A 17,864-nucleotide genomic window follows, 5' to 3' on the forward strand; every position below is an offset into this window, starting at 1 on the left:
GAGGGGAATGTAAATATGACAGTCATTTTTGGTCGTACCAAGCTTCCAGTGGAATCAACATTTTCTGTGCCAATTCCTAATTCAAAGAATAAAGCAGATCCTACTGATTGGAATTATAATGACTGTGAATGAGATGACATACCAAAATTGCATCCATGCGAACAATGTAATTCATGCCCCCTTCATAGGATTAAACCACCACGCTTAGCAGGATAGATTGACAGACTAATTCTTGGGGCATAGCAAGGTATTCTAGAAGTATGCTACATCTTAAGAATTTCTGTTTGGTTCATTTCATAGGATGAAACACTAGGTCTGCTTACTAGTGATGACTTGAATTTTATATTGTATGTTTTATGTATATTTCCTATGTTTGAATGGGTAGTTCGATGATCTGTTTGTGGAAGTAGCTGAAGTAATAGATTATTGTGATATAGGTACATTTCAAGGGTCAAATGGAGCTAAAGGAGCTATTTAGGGCTAAGACATGGAGCAAGAAACAATTGAGTGGAATTGAAATTACAAGAACTAGATGCAATAGATAATGCGAATTAAGGCAAGAGATGTTAGAAGTTAGAGTTGGGAGAAACAATTTGTACAAAGTAACGCATAGCCTTACTTCGCAGAGTTGTTCATGATCTATATGAACTTTGGACATGCTTTATGGACCAATACTTTAATTCTTGAAATCTAGTTCCAGTGGTCTGATCGATTAGTAATTCGGCCTTGCCTATGCAAAATCTATGGTCATTCTATCAAAGTTGCACTGCACGGAATACAACCAGGGAACTGAAGCATGAACTCCAGAGTAGCCTGGAATCATCAAGTTAGTGCAATACACTGGGCTTGGCACTTTGACACAGTCCTTCCATATTTTCTCATACTTAGGCATAGATTATTTTTTATTTTTAAAAAAAAATTGGTAATTCGTATTCCTCAGCATGAAGGGCTATGCTGGCCACCTCCAAATAGAAAATCAAGACTGAGCCTAGGAAACTCAAAGTCTCAAACTAATTACAAGGATCCTAGGAAATCTACCAATTGAATTACATCATCTATATTTCCTTCTTTACACCAATAATGGAAGTTTCTATCAGACTTTTTGGAGGTTCTAAGGATTCTATAACATATAGGAGAAGATCAACAGAATTACAAAGATTTTTTTCTTTTCCTTCTTTTTTAATTGTGATGTTTTCTTCAGATAATCTTGTGATTTTGTTGTGGTCATGCTTGGTGAACTCTTAATTATAGAGTTATGGTGAACTTGTCACGAATGATATGCATCCTATTGTTAGTGAGGTTACTGATATTGTTTGGCAGCTCTGCCCTAGTATGAAAGGTATAACATAGACAAATCCCACAAACCTGCAGACCTACTAACATGCTGGATCTATTCTGGAAGTTCGATTGTGCAGAAAAAGTGATGGAAGATGGTTTCAGCTTGCATCTGGAGGAATATATGGAAGGAGAGGAACATAAGCAGAGGTGGATCCAGGATTTGAACCCATAGGGTTCAGCCTTTAAGGTTCTTCACATTTACCCGTTATGATTTTAAAGTTATGGGTTCGTATCTACAATTTGTTTATAAATTTATTGAATTTTTACTCATAAATTTATGCTTTGCTTCAAATTACCGAGTTCAGATGAACCTGGTACCACAACGGTGGATCTGCCCCTAAACACAAGGTTGTTTTGAAGGATCTAGCAAATCTCATCCAGAAAATTAAGTTGAAATTGTCTACTTTTGTTTCATTTTTGATGTAAACAATTATTAGATGATGTGGTTTCACTGTTAAGACACCATAGAGGTCTAAGACGAACAAGGACATTTTTTGCTTTTTGAAATATAAACATGGCTAACAGCACACCCTTTGTGCTCTCACTTACTATAAGATTGTTACCTTTCTCAAAAAAAATAAAATAAAGAGCATTACTCTAGTAGTTAATTGGCAAGTCTTTGAGGGAGTGATATCTTATTCACATTATATTACTTAATCAACTGCTCAAGGTACCTAGCATCTGCACTGGTTCTCGCTTAGGGAGTGCTTCAGTACAAGCATTAAGATGCTAGTGTGGGGGTCTCATCCACCATGGCTTTGTGTTGAAGAGGGCTGCACAAGATAATAACTATTGCACTTAACTATAACTTTTTTCAATTTTATTTTTTCATGCATTGCTAGTATCTTTAGTATCATATCTTTTTTCTCTTTTATTTGTGCCTTTTTCTCATCAAGCTCATGCTTTATTTGCAGTTGGTGCTCAAAACCTCAATAGACCTCAGCACCTTTGTTTTAACTTTTCAACTTTGGAAACACTGAATCCAAGGAGCTAGCAATAAAAAGTTAATCCAGCAGCATGAATCCAACCGAAAAACAAAATTTGTGGTAATCAATGAAAGGCAGAGCATGGCCTGAGCCAGTTGCAAATGGTTCAACTGCATGTTGGTTCATGCTTAATTAAACTGGCAGGATGGTTACACAAATGGGGTTGGGTGTTCTCGTGCACAAACAAATTTTATTATCAGTAGACTAATATTTTCTTCAAACGAAATTCAGATTGATTTGACAATATAGTAACACAGTCCAGCTAAATCCACAATACTGAAATACCAAAAATAACTTTGTTTCGACACATAAAATACCTATCATAATATTAGTTAAGAGGACTTAAAAATTAACTTTAAAAAAAAAACTTACCCCTGATAAATGAAGTCACCAAAAAGAGCAGCAACAGGTACAAGGAGCAGAGAGAGATAGAAATAAAATGTGCTCATCAAGGCATAGATGACCAAATAGATATTCTTCTGCAGTGGGGAGAAATATCAGAAATATTAGCATATGAACACTCACAAAAATACATTACATAAGTGACTAAACTCACCTGTTCTTTTGGCAAGGAAATACCCGAATAAATAAAGACAAAAATGAACCACAATAATATGCTCCCTCCAACAGTGATGTGATGCCATCTTGTAATTGTGTCGCACATCATAAGCAGACGCAAATTGACAGTTACAACAACACAAGTGAAAGCCATTGTACTGACATCCCACAGGCCAAATATCTTGCCTGATGAATTCATGCCCTTTGTACTCGAATCAATTACAAAATAATACAAGACCAATGATTGATATACTGCAAAGAAAGCCCAGATGACCACAACTCTCCATCTGAAGAAAGTATTTCTTATTCCTTCCTTGTATAGCTCAGGATATTTCTTGGAGAGGGAAGCACTGACATCCTAAATACACAATAGAGATGTAGCAACAGACAAAAAAAGAATAACATAACAATTAGAGAATAAGCTGACTTAATTGCCATCATTCATTGTTTAGCAGCAACAAAATATAACTATTACATACCTTCTCAAAAAGCCCAAGAACAATAACAGGAAGAGCTGTGAACATCACATTATAGAGAGACTGGAACCAATCATCATAGAACCTTTGACCGGAGAATCCAGTCCGGAAGGTAAACCAAAATTGAGTCAGGGTAAATGTAAGATTCTTGTAATAAAAATATGTGACAACCTGCATGAAAAAACATCTAGATCAGTATTTACCCCAAAAGATATCATACATTTTTTGTGCACAAAGAGTAAAGGCAAACCTTGCATATTCTCAGATATGACCAGCGTCCATGGACAAGCAGTAAATCAGCGAGAAATCGGAACTGAGCTATTGCGAAATCACTAGCCATCACTGCTTGCATTCCCTCCTGTCCACTTATTCCAACACCAACATGAGCAGCTTGAATCATACTTACATCATTAGCTCCATCACCAATGCTGAGAGTTATTCTGTTTGCCCCCTTCTTAACCAAGCTTGTCACCTGAAAAGAAGTGGAAGAAGTCGCTAACACCTGATCACCAAAGGATTTGCAATCAAGAAACTCATCCTAACTTCAAAAGAAATTACAATGTTTTATCAGTAACTTGAAGAAATACACTGTTGAAACTAGAAAATACCAAAGTGATACCTGAAAAACCCTAACTTTATATAATGAGATGGGAACCCAAAGAGAAATTTCAGAACATTAAATATCTGAGGATAATGAGGTTTGGTATGTTTTTTCCAGAACATAAGATATCTAAGATGATGAACTCTTCTCTTCTTTTTTTTTAATATGCTATCCCGAGAATAATGAGCTTTACTAAGAAGTGATATAGCAACTCTCTTTCTTACACGAGACAGAAAGTGTAACTACCGAAACTCTTTCAACTTTTGCATCTTTGGATAAGTATTACGGTTAAGTCAGTTTACAAGATGAGAGTCGGAAAATTGAAATAAGAACTGCCAAGTGATTCTTGAATGCTTCTACTTATGTAGATGGAGTCCAGTACACTACTTTATATACTGATAATTCCCAAGACAATATCAGGAGTACCCATCTTATGTGATATGTAACTAGATAGTCAAATTCTTTCCCGCTATACCCAGCCGATTCTCGAGGACAAAAGGTATAACATTACATTTTAACAGACAAATGAAAGCTAGGTCTCTACTCCTTCATGAGGAAGAAAGGCCTTAATATCATCTAGATCGACGTATTGAAATGGAACTAAGATGATGCCTAAAATAAGTACATAGACTCAAAAAAACTTTGGTTCTCTATCTAGAGTTGCATGACGGAATAACAGAGATAAAGATGGATGACTCTACCCCCATATGTTCATAAACCAAGCATGAACAGCTCAATTTGACGATACTACAGGTCAGTTTGACAATTCCAAGGCCGATAATGCTGCAATAGGAATAAATAAAGTGACATATTCAACAGAACCCAACTCTCTTGGGACTGAGGCGATGTTGTTGTTGTTGTCTATTTAACAGACAGAAATACAGTCATAGAATGACCAAAGGCAAGTTACTACTGTTGTAACCATTCAAAGAAAGACCACCAACATGACCTCACCTGTGCTTTCTGCAAAGGAGAAACACGACAGCAAACCACTGCACTGCAATTCAAGCTTAAATTCAACAGCATTACACGAAGACTCGGGTCTAGTGCATACATCAAACACTTCCCATCAATTACTAGTGCTAATTTTGGTCCAGAAACAGAATGAAGATGCTCTTGCGCTTCCTCATAATATCTTTTAAGCTCGTTCTGCACTGTTTCTTTCATAAAACGAGCAAGCTCCACTAGATCACCCTGCGGATGAACACAAAACAAATTGTTAAACAGTGTATATTTTGAAACTGACAAACATGAACATTGAAAAGTAGTGCTCACTCTATCTTCCACTTCTCTGATTGCATCAGTTTCAGAACTAATGATAAATTGTTTCATGCTGTTATTGATTAACTTGCATGCTGCAATAGATACAAATGAAACTAGGATAAGATGGTGCCAGTAGAATCAAGATTTAAAAAATGATAAATCTGTCTATCATCAATGCGAAATTGCCAACCATAAGCTATATTTATCGCTGTTTCCAATTTGTCACCAGTAAGCACCCAAATCTTAATTCCAGCCCTTGAAAGAGTTTCTATGCACTCAGGTACACCTTCTTGAAGCTTATCTTCTATGGCAGTGGATCCAATCAAGACAAGTTCCTTTTCTATCAGTTCTGCCACCTGTAAAATGCTAAATGCTTAGACTCTTTTGACCACCAACAAAACATTGACATCAACAATAACAGGAGTTAGACTTCCAAGTTAAGCACATAATTGTGAGGGTAACCACAACTATGGTTATATAATTATCACCCAATAAATTACTTCCATCCATTTATATTTTGTGATTTAAGAATGGAGACAATATGAATAGGAGCTTAAAATTTAAAATAAACCATTTAGTAGTCATATTTTATGCAGGTGATAGATACATTATCCCAGTCTCTAGGATGATCACATTTTTTTCTTCTTCTTTGTTTGGATAAAGAGTCTAGAAAGATTACAGTTGGCAAAACAACTTCAGGTGTGTTTCTCAAGTCAGGAACCAGGGTCGAGAAAAAGAATAACAAGAAGCTTTTAATAATCAGGACTACACAGTGCAATACATGAGCAGTGTATTTGGCATCACAAACTGACAAAAGAAAACCAGCTCTCTTTAATTAAAAAAATTGTTAGATGATGAGCATATTATGGCTAGAACAAGCAAATCTGATGGAAATTAGGACTTAAATGCATAAGAACATAATTGCACTTCGCCACTCAAACTAAAATGACATCACTACAAAACAGATGGATAAACAATCAAGACAAAAGTCAATCCCAAAAAGAAAGCAGAATCAGAACAATTAAAAAGGTGCAAATCTGGAAAGAAGATACAAACTTAAAGGGAAATATATCACACTATGCTAACCTCATCCAATTTCTTCTCACGGTCCCGGAGAGAAGATTTTGCTTGAATGAATTTCTCATTCCATTTTTCATACTCATCAGGGGTTACATCTCTATAAGCCAAGCAAAGTGTCCGAAGTCCAGCAGCCCCAAATTGCTCCAAGTGTTCCCTAGTTCTTTTCCTCAAATCATTGTCTCCATCACGCAACCTCTCATAAATTACATTATCTGCACCCTGAGAAAAGTAGACTCTATGATAATTTTCTTACTAGACTAATCTCCTAGAATGTATCTTTACATATAAAGTTCCTACCTTACAGTAGAGAACCAATCTGCCTTCAGGATAGCGACATACAACAGACTGGCGCTTTCTCGTACTAAACACGAAACAAATAGATAATGGTCAACCTCGTTACCATCATGCAGGTAATCAAAATTGATATACAAGCTAGGATGTACTGACACCTGTTGAATTCAAGAACATTTAGAATCTCATAAGGAACATCTTGAATCTTCCCCATCTTTTCAACATGTGACTCACGCACATAAATCATAGTTGGTGTACGTCTGCAGAAAATTTTATAGTCATGGTTAAAAGTGACCCAGCTAAAAATAGAAAAGATAGCAGTAACAGTTCCACAAAGCAGTATGACAAAACTCTTTGCAGAATCTGACACCTCGAAGATGTTTAGTAGAAGAACTCTAGTCCTAACACAATGTCCTTTGGATAGATATCTTCCACTAACCATCACACAGCTAACTTTTCTTTTGTTTCTTAAAGTTGGTCTATTACTCACCAAAAAAAAAACAATCTAAGTTCATCAATAGCTGAGAAAAATAATGCATGTGACTCAGAAGTAGCCCACCATAAAGAAACAAAAACTATCTATTTTATTAGCCTATCCATCAATTGGAACTCTCTCCGCCCCTTCCCCGAGAACTCACCTCTGAAGCTGGCACCAGGCGTGATGATTCTCTCATAACATGCTTGAATTAAATAAGTAGATAACAGCAGGAACCGGATACTACAGTGGCTTTCTGATGACAAGTACTCTCCAATCAGATAATGACTTACATATATCAGCTCTAATCTCTTCACACATGCCGGAATAAAATAACAAGAGGAACCAGATTACTGCAACAGCATCCTTACGACGAGTGTGCTCTCATCAGATAAGGACTATTTTCACTACTTTGATATGTAAAAAAACTGCATTACTGAATCTTCCAACCTAATGGAGTATGTTAGTAACCTTCTACATTTATTTCATAGACGAAGTTTCAACAAAAGAGAGCCTTAAGGCAGACAACACAAATATAACAGAAATTCTAAAGACACGCACTTGTAAAAGAAGAAGCCAAAGTTCTTTGCTGCTACAACCAAAGCAGACTCATCTGGGGATGCTGCTTGATATCGTATTTTTTCTGGGGTCTCTTCACCTTCAGGAAGAACAGTATGGCATATAGCAAGGCATTTGAAAAATTCCTGAATAAACAACCTTGGCCTCATTAAACTAGCAATGTAGTTGCTAGATAAATAAGTTTAGTGTACCCATGTGAAAGCTTTCTGCACAAGGACAACTAAATATGAAGCTGAAAATTTACACACAAGAAGATACCCTGCAAGTTTAAACTCCCAAGTCCCTTCATAAAATCTTACCTTTCCTTTATCCATCATCTTAAAATAATTTTGCTTTCCTAAGAAAGAAAGTTCTATGATATATTATATGATAGAAGAAGTTACATCCGACTCACTTCAACCCTCGTAATGTAATGTTATCTATTTTGATACTATACAATCAAAAACACAACTAGAAGCCCATATTTTCCCCAAACAAAACCAGATCACATATATCAAGTCAAACATGGACATTGAATTTGGAAAGAAATGGAAGTACAAACCACAAAGTGCTATACTATTAATTGAAGCCTTAGATTACAATTGTGGAACCACTTCATCTAAAAGTAGCAAAGAGGAACTTTTAATTGCATGATCTGCCTCTCCAAAAAGGTTTATGTTATTGAAGGATACTTTATTGTTTGTCTAAGTCTACACAGAGATAATTAACATAAAAAAAATGGCAGAGAAGAAAGCAAGACGATAAAGAAATACGAATTTTCACTACTGATCTAGTGTTGCTTAAAGATTTGGGTGAATTTGATACCACAAACTTCATAAGTAAGAAGCGGAAAAACTTAAGATTCAATTAAGAAAACAAAATATTATAAAGACAGAATTTTATTTTATTTGTTTATCTTTTAAAAAGCTAATCCATGATATTTGATTGTTCAAATGTAACAATTATTACTATAAAAGGAACTCATGTTCCCCTTTTCTTCCACATGATAATCAAATATTTACCCTGCATGAATCAGGATTAGGTTCATTCCTCCAGGCACCTCGCATCAGCCTAGCGTCATTAAAATTGAAACCTTTCTCTCGTGCTTCTGTTGATGATTTCTTAACCTGTAACAATTCTCTAGATCAATACAAGACAGAGCCATGAATCTGCCATATCTTGCCCAAGAATATATTTACCTCAACTTTCAGCCCATTTCGCTGAGCAGTTCCCATCTCAATTTCACTAACACCTGTACCATATATCTCTCCACCGATTGAACACTTGAAAAACTCCATCAAGTTCCTCGTAAGAGTTCCAGTTTTGTCAGAGAATATGTATTCCACCTGTCCATAAAGTAGTTGTCAATGGCTCAAAAACTCATTTGTTAAGAACACACTGCATTTGCTGAGGGGAAAAACTGAAGAAAATACTGTTGTTTACTTCTTGTGCAAAACTACTGTTAATGTTAGTGCACATAGAGGTTGTCTAAACAAATTAATTTCAACAACCACTTCATAACAGCATTAAACATTTACCTGCCCAAGCTCCTCATTCAAATTAGATGTTCTAGCCTGAGCAGCGGTATTACTCTCAGCATGGTACATGTGCAAGTCGTTATTGATGAATTTATTGGATTGTACAAATTTAATCATCTGAAAGTGAAGAACAGAAAAGAGAACCAAAGCGGATGGACTATTAGATAAAAATTCAGCAAAGCAACAAAATAAAATACAATGAAAACTGACATAATCTACCTCAACGGATACATAGAGAGAGATTGGAATAATCGGTGAATACAAAGTGATTAAGGTGAACATGGTCAAAACTGCAACCTGAGCAGACAGCAAAAGAGAAATTAGAGACAGAAATATAACTACTGCACAGCCAAATGAAAGATAATCAAGTCAGAAAATATATGATTACCACAAATCTATTGTCCGGGTCGGACTGTGGATCTGCATTTTTGCCAGTTTCAAAGCGCAAATAGTAATACTTCTTATCTATAAAGATACCGCTGCAAAATTTCAAGCAAATCCAAAATTTTCAGAATGGAGGAGAATATAACAGAAGTTCCAACATGGCAGAATGGGTATAGCAATTGATCAAACCTGCCTATGGCTCCCAAGAGACACATGCACAAGAGAGTGCTAAAAAGAGCGATAATAAGTTTGTCAAGTTTCTTCTCCAAAGTGCTTCTCTTGGAAGGAATTTTCATAGAATTCATCATAACCTGTAGTTAAACTCATTTGGCAGAAGCAACTGAGAATAAGAACCAAAGTGAACAGCCAAGCAACAAAGGCCACAAAGCAAAAAGATGCAGAAACCACAACATAAAATATCATTTAAAAAAAGGTTGCTACTGTAACTTTATACCACAAATGCAGCAAAATAGTTCGAGAGAACATCATTACTGAATAGATGATGACATTAACCTACTTCTTTGAAACTTCTTGACAAGAATGCTATATAAAGGTATGATGATGCACCCTCAAAGAGAGAACAGAACAAAGAAAAGGGTAGAGAAAAGGCTAAATTATAACTTCAATTAAGATGTAATACCTTTGTTTCATGCCCAGTGAAAATGACAGCCCCAACAATGTACTGAGTGTTTCTCAGACTGCAACCCTGGAAGAAATACACCGATATCAAGAAGAAAACATGAAATTAAAATTCACCAAATGTACTATGAGTTAGAGAAGAAATATCACAATTAGCAGACAAAAGGTCAAAGATAAGTCATAAAAAGGAATTGACACAACTAGATCATGGTCATCGTGGATATTTGCTTGAAGATGCATTTACCTTGAACTATAACGAAGACACAACTTATGCAGTACTTTTTTCTTATAAGTGTATAACATACAATACTTAAATCAGAGCCATAAAATAAAACAAATTGGGAAACAACATAACAAAAAGAGTTCATACCCGTAAAAGAAGTTGGTTTGGACTAAGTGGTAAGGTTTGCTTTTGAATTATCAGATTGCCAGTGAATGTGTACAATGAGTTATTAGGTTGCTCACATTGTAACTCACCTGGTAAAAGAAAAATGCAGGAGATCACATCAAACACGTCGTTGTATAAGGGTAAAGTATTCTTAAAGTTGGAAACAAATCGATCAGGCTTTCACTATAGAACAGACAAAATTGATATTCGTCATCATAATTCTGATATACCATAAGCAATAACATTTCTGCTGGGAAGCATCTGCAGGAGATCATGATACACATGGTTACACATCTTAAAGGTTTTTAAAAAACATCTTTCTTTGACGTATATAGACTAGTTCTTGAAAAATGCATTGCATGTTGTATCCTGTGTTAGTTATTACTCCCTCCATCCCAATTTTAGTGTCTTACTTTCCTTTTTAGTTTGTCCCAAAAAGAGTCTATATTTAGCAAGTTTTCCGATTCTAAGATCCTACATGGCAAGTTTAAGATCACAAGTTTTAAAGGACTACACACATCTTTAATTTAAGACCACAAGATTCAAAAGTCTCCCTTTATTTCATAAATTCCATGCCCAAACTAACTAAGACACTTAAATTGAAACGGAGGGAGTATTAAATTTGCATGCAAAATATTTTTCCAAGGATCTGATATATATCGGATACCATCAAACCACACAATTAAAATGTGTTTTTACATCAATATTGAACAAATACTACATAACACAAGTTTAATACCTTCCCTGTTATTTTTTCCAGTATTTAGGACCTTGAAATTAACTAACTATAGCATCCTACTTCTGAGTAATTTACATTATTATGAACGTCCACAAATTTGTCCGGAAAATATTGGAATTGTTTGCCAAATGATGATGATGATGATAATTTTTGTTGCATAATATATGTTGATATGATTCTATTTGAGCTAAAATAAATTATTTTTTACCAATTTCAAAAACAACAGATTTCTAATGTATTTCGTAGATGTCTGTTTTCTTTTCCTTTTTTCATTTCAACCCGATAAACCGTTTTGGGAGAGACTCTAATTAAAAAATCAATTAAACATCTTTTGACTCCACAAAGATACTTAAAGATAACTAACAACACAACAAAAGTAGGCAGTCATTAGAACTATAATTAAATTGAAGGGCAAGAAAATACTCTGTGCATCTCAAATTGAAGATTGTTTCCCGGATTGGAAGTTAATATGCTTAATATTTTAATTTTATTTAACTATAATTAACTTGATATTTCAATATTAAGATATTTGAAAGTAACATAAATTTTCTAAAATTTGATACTAAACACGAATGACATATATATGAACAATAGAAAATTTAACTTTTGTAAATGGAAAAAAGAATATTAATCTTTAAGATGATTAAACATTTAATAGTTAAATATGAGTTTCAACACGGTTGTCATGAATGTAAAGTAGAGATGAATTAGCAGTTTAATCTTCCTTGTCGCAGTGCTATAAATGAACAGTTTTATTCCTATTTTTATAACTAGCATATTTTTATAAAATATATATAGTTAAAATTCATCATTTTGCGATACAATATTGTTTTAATAATGACAGGAGATACTGCACATTTGCTGAACCAGAAATATCAAATCCAAATAAAAGATGAGAAAGAGCTCATTGTTAGACAACTTTATATATCTCAGAAAGTCTTCTACCTAATTGATGCTTACACTGCACACACACACACACACAAAAAGAAAACCATATGAATAGTTGAATAAACATATAGAAAGAACGATGAAAGAATATACACAAGCATATACTAAAAGCGGTGACTGGAGCGTCCGGTGCATCAATTTTCTCTCCTTTTCCTTTTAATATTAATTTATATAGACCTACATTGGCTCTTTTCAGTTGATGTTAATTCAACATAATATTCTTCATGTGCTCACAAATTTGGTTTATTTCAACTTAAGATGCAGTAAGCTAGAATACTGATTAAAGAACGATCAAATCCCATTTGATATTTTCTTAATAAATCACTAGGGGTCACATCCAGAGTTTTTTGTGTTAAGAACGTGCCATCAAAACTAAAAGGTAAGTTCTACGGAGTGACAATGGTTAGAGCAACTATGTTGCATGGGGCAGAGTGTTGGCCAGCCACGAACACTCATGTCCAAAAGATGAAAGTAGCAGAAATGAGGATGTTGAGATGGATGAGATAAGATTAGGAATGAAGAGATTCGGAATAAGAGTGGCCTCCGTGGTGGAGAAGATGCGGGAAGGGAGGTTGACATGGTTCATACATGTGCAGAGGAGATGCGTAAATGCCTCAGTGAGGAGGTGTGAAGGGCTGGTCATGGTGGACCTAAGGATAAGGAGAGGTAGGCCTAAGAAGTCTCGGGACAGGTGATTAGGTAGGATATGTATAACTTCAGCTTACCGACGGCATGACCCTTGATAGGAGGATGTGGAGTTAGAGTATCAAAATAAAGGGTTAGCACGTCGTGGAGCGTATATCTTTACTGTATTAGGAGTATTAATATTATTTATATGTTTGCTTATTCTTTGATCTCTACTATTACCTGACTGTTTCTTTCACTTTCTTTATTATACTATTTTGTTGTTGTTACAGGTTGTTATTACTGCTTTGTTCAAATCTCCTTGAGCCGAGGGTTTATCAAAAATAACCTTACCTACCCTCACAAGGTAGGGGTAAGGTCTACGTACACTCTATCCTCACAAAAACTACCATTTCTAAAAGACAATTTTCAGGAATTTGATCATGTATCTTATGCAAATTGAGTATGAATATTTACATATTTTGGAAGTAAACATAGCTCAAAAGTGCTTATTGACTATTTTTTCATTCATTTCTTATCATTCACCTGTTTTACATTATTTGACATGAAAATATAGACGTTTTTAGTTTCATTCTTCCTTCATGTTTATTTTATTAGAATTCAGTACAATTAGAGGAAAAAAGAAACAAATTAATCCTTCCTATATCAATATTAATTAATTAGTTCAGAACACCAACCATAAAAGCCACATTGAATAACTAAGTATAATTATATTATAAAATAAACAAAGAGTTGCGTCTTTCTTCTCACAATGAGTTAGGTCATTTCAATAAAATGACTAAACATTTGAAAAGTTCTTTCCTAACGACCAAGTAGTCTCTTAGAAAATTAGTTACTTCATGAAAGAACAAAACTATATAGACAAGACAAAAGATAAATCAATACTTTGTAGTTTTTATTGAATTATTATTATTATTAAATGTAGTTGTACATTATTAAAAAGGTATAGTGGTCTTTCAGCTTTTTAGTTCATGTTTTCCACTCCACTTTTATAATAGTATAGATATATAGCTTTTTAGTTCATGTTTTCCACTCCCCAATTCTATAATCGGATCTATTCTTTTCCTGAAAAAAAAAAAAGAAGATATATAGAGATTTTTTATTTAATTATTATTCTTAAATATATATTATTAAAAGGGTATTTTGGTCTTTCAACTTTTAGTTTAGGGCTTCCCACTTTTATAAAAGTATATAGAAAGAGAGATAAGAGAGATATATATAGCAGATAGATATTTGAATTTACATGTTCATCTCATGGATGGTCCGTGCACAATGGCTTGACTTGTGCATTTCATGCTGAGATCTGAAGATATATTAACCAGATATGAACTTAGAGGTGAAGTAGTTTTAACTAAACAGCGACTATCCGTGTTACAAAGTACATTTTAAGAAAGAAACCAGCTATACAATAGCCTCGCTTAACTTTTCATGGCCTAAAAACAAATCTAGCACGTCGAAGGATATCAAGCAGCCTGCATTGGAAAATTTGGAAAGAAGGAATGCAGCATGTCTATTTCGAAGGCTATATGCTACATGTGGATCTTCCACTAGACTAGAAGTAATTTCATTGCGCTAGTACGACAAAATGTCAAAGTTACAGGCATTATCATGCAAAAACATTTGATTGGTCAACAGCAGCAGAGAAACCAAACCTCTGAATGTAGATATTTTCTCAGGAGACACATAATCCCAGGTCTTCTCCAGTGCTTTTCTGATCTTTAAATTAGTTTCACCATCCAAATTTGCCGTCTGAGTAAATCCATGTGCCAGTTAGGAAAGAACAGGATGAAAAAGATGAGAACCAATACATTTATTTATGATATTATCCAAACACCTCTTCTCCAAATAATTTAGATCAACCTATCTTTTCGGACAAGTAAATAAGAAACTAGATGTGGATCAAGTACAACCTCAATGTAGCAGACCCCATCTGGGTTTGTGCTGGCAAGAAAAATAAGATCTGCCGGAAAGAACTCATCCTGCTTAACCTGCAAGAAAAAGGAGAGCTTGTACAAACTTACATTTTTTCGAATAATGAAAAGAACTGCCTCTCATTGGTCTTCATAACTTGTATAAAAAAACCAAAGTGCTAAAACTACATTTGAGGAACAGGATTGAATTCCTTCCCAAATCAAATATTTAGGGAGGAGTTAGTAAAGAGCATTTTCCATTTGTGAGGTGCGCATCCCGAATGTCAATCACATATCTGTAATGGCCTATTCCCATGCTGAAAGGACAATGACTAAACTGAACAAGCAGACTGTATTTTTCATAGAACACTTCAGATTCAACCATATTGAAAAGCTGTAACATTATAAATAACTGGAGGTCCACGCTCCTCTCTTCTTCTTTTTTAATCATTAGGTCCAATAACAACAACAAACCCAGTGAAATCCCAAACTGGAGTCTGGGGAGGACAGAGTGTACCTTACCTCTACCTCGTGGAGGTAGAAAGGTTGTTTCGGGAGACCCTCGGCTCAAGTATTGCATATCAGAGCAGTAAGAAAAAGAAAAGACAAGAGTAAAGAAGACATGGAAAATAAAAGAGAAAGTATTACATAGCGTTCAGAGCAAAGGAACACTAGCAATAGCAAAATAGTGCGACAACTAAAGCACAAGAAATAACATGTAGTAACATATAATGAAGGACAAAAAACTACACCGGATACTACTGATAGTGATGTGCAGTGAATGAATAGTATAATCAATAATCTAGCACTAGTGTTTTAAAAGGCAGGGGCGTGAGGTGAGATGTTTTACGCAACACGGGGCTAAACCACAACACGAGGCGTAAGTCTTATGGATCTTCAGGGCGTGTCTCATATATCTTTAATTTTACAATTTTATTACTAAGTAAATAACCAAAAGTAAATTTAAGTTACCAGTTTTTTTTTTTAAAAAGTAAGTTTCTCAATAATTTTGCAAATAAATTCAAATACATAACCAATAATATAGAAAAAAATATTATAATTATTATTTGAGATAGGCAACAACACTAAAAATGATAATAGTTGAGATAATCATTAAAATGAAATTATCATCCACTCCATCATCGATCTCCACATCTACTAGTCTTTCCCCATCCTCAACTAATATTTGAATTGATTTTTATTAATGTATTAAAAAGGAGAAGAATAAAATGTGTAAGAGCAATGACAAAAACTGGATAAAGTTGACTCACGAATATAGTGTTATCGAATTCCTATCGTATCAATTTCGGGCATAATCATCTAAGAAAACTATTTATAGCAGTGTCATTTTATATGAGAGTTGTTTTCCCTATTTATATACTTGAGAAAAAATCACTACAACGTAAAAACATGATAGCATAGAGTATAAATATCATTACACCAAAATTAAAAAAGAAACATAGCAAATATATTTTTAAAATAACAAACATCAAATTTAACGCTCAAGGTGTACGCTTTTGCTTCCGGAGCTTACGCCTCAAATTCTAAGGCGTACGCCCTATGGATCAACGTCTTCCATTTATGCCCCGAAACGTTTTTAGTACATCCCACCCCGAGACTCTCCCCAAAAACACCTTTGAAAATACAGTCTAGCACTTTTGCATAATTGAAAGTGAACATTAATTGTATCGTGTTTTCTACAAATGCACTTTAGTTCCACCAAGGTGAGAAATGTAAGGTTAAATGACTTTTGTTTCTTTTATTTGTCATTTCCTTCATTTCAATTTGTTTGTCTGATTTTGATTTCACATTCACATGGAGTTAAAGAAGTAAAGAAGAAATCTTTGACTTAAATTAAAGATATGCAGAGTGTACCGATATGTCTTTAATGTTGTGGTCTTAAACATATCATATAAAAAGTTGGAATTAAAAGGTCGTCAAAAAGGGAAAGAGACATTCTTTTTGAAATGGACTTAAAAGAAGAGTAAGACGAACAAATGAAACAAAGGGAGTAGTAAGTTTCTGTAACACCCCTCAAAATGAAGTAGGATAAAGTAGAGCCTCACATGGGTTTATGCATTAATAACTTGTTAAAATAATGAAGAATAGCCTTTTTAGTCAGTTTAAAGAGTTTGGAAGTCAAACGTCAAGGGACGACCAAGACGTTCGGAAACTAGAGAAGAATGTGTTCTAGTGTGTCCTTAGGTTTTGGGCAGGTTTGGGAGTGTCGTATGATGGTATAATCTGGTGAAAAGGTTTAAAATAGGTAAATATATGTTCCTAGGGTCAAAACGTTTCGAATACGACTCCCCGGGGCCACCCTAAGGGGCCCCGAGGAGGAACCCAACCTTAGCCAAGCAAGCTGCCAAGGCAGCTTGCAAATTGCACTTGGAGGGAATAGAGGCACGTCGCGCACTTGCTGCCTGGGGGAGCAAAAAGTCAGTTCGCGACACGGTCGTGTCGCGGACTCTGCTGTCTCGAAATTTAATTCCAAATATCTTCAGGGAACAACTCCGCGTCGCGGACTTGTTCCGCGATGAAAATGCAGAAATTCAGAAATCTAGTTTTACTTCATTAAGGGGTCCAACTAAGTGAAGGGTAGTTTGGGTACCTTGGGTTATTGTTTTAAGTGTTTTAAGTATATTTAAACATTTAAAGTCTATTTTTAAAGTCATTCTCCTAAATTCAAAACCCTCCCTCTCTCAAACTCTCTCAAAAACCCCATGGAAGCTCAAGGTGAAAGATGGAGCTAGGGTTGATGGTGGCTACTGATTTTCTTCTTCAATTTCGTTTGGTTCTTGATGATTAAGGTATGGGGATCCTTTATCCTTGGTTATTCTTTCTTTCAAGGAGCCCAATCAAAAGATTTTCAAGGTTTTTCAAATACACAAAACCCTATTTCGAATTCTAAGCATGGGTACTTGCATTAAATAATTTTAAATGATGTTTCATGTTGTTATTAATGATTATTTATGGTTTTAAGAAAGTGTCTTCTCGAATTCTCTAAATTTGGTCTAAAGTGGGTCTATTGATTTTGAGTAATTGAT

General features: G+C 34.8%; 1 protein-coding gene across 1 annotated transcript in view; it reads right to left on the reverse strand.

Annotated features, from left to right (window-relative positions):
* Positions 1-17,864, reverse strand: part of LOC102585532 (phospholipid-transporting ATPase 3-like) — a 34,673-nt gene that overhangs the window by 964 nt on the left and 15,845 nt on the right. The window contains exons 6-26 of the mRNA XM_006359516.2: positions 14,818-14,895; positions 14,560-14,656; positions 10,558-10,664; positions 10,189-10,254; positions 9,738-9,859; positions 9,553-9,643; positions 9,384-9,461; positions 9,165-9,281; positions 8,826-8,972; positions 8,649-8,753; positions 7,630-7,772; positions 6,752-6,853; positions 6,600-6,663; positions 6,309-6,521; positions 5,413-5,578; positions 5,235-5,314; positions 4,914-5,153; positions 3,609-3,830; positions 3,362-3,529; positions 2,881-3,240; positions 2,697-2,803 (exon numbers count right to left, since the gene is read on the reverse strand). Coding sequence (XP_006359578.1) covers positions 2,697-2,803; positions 2,881-3,240; positions 3,362-3,529; positions 3,609-3,830; positions 4,914-5,153; positions 5,235-5,314; positions 5,413-5,578; positions 6,309-6,521; positions 6,600-6,663; positions 6,752-6,853; positions 7,630-7,772; positions 8,649-8,753; positions 8,826-8,972; positions 9,165-9,281; positions 9,384-9,461; positions 9,553-9,643; positions 9,738-9,859; positions 10,189-10,254; positions 10,558-10,664; positions 14,560-14,656; positions 14,818-14,895 — 2,873 coding nt within the window. The remainder of the gene's footprint in view (positions 1-2,696; positions 2,804-2,880; positions 3,241-3,361; positions 3,530-3,608; positions 3,831-4,913; positions 5,154-5,234; positions 5,315-5,412; positions 5,579-6,308; positions 6,522-6,599; positions 6,664-6,751; positions 6,854-7,629; positions 7,773-8,648; positions 8,754-8,825; positions 8,973-9,164; positions 9,282-9,383; positions 9,462-9,552; positions 9,644-9,737; positions 9,860-10,188; positions 10,255-10,557; positions 10,665-14,559; positions 14,657-14,817; positions 14,896-17,864) is intronic.

Source organism: Solanum tuberosum, unplaced genomic scaffold (genome assembly GCF_000226075.1).
Source record: "Solanum tuberosum cultivar DM 1-3 516 R44 unplaced genomic scaffold, SolTub_3.0 scf00299, whole genome shotgun sequence".
Classification (NCBI taxonomy): Eukaryota; Viridiplantae; Streptophyta; class Magnoliopsida; order Solanales; family Solanaceae; genus Solanum; species Solanum tuberosum.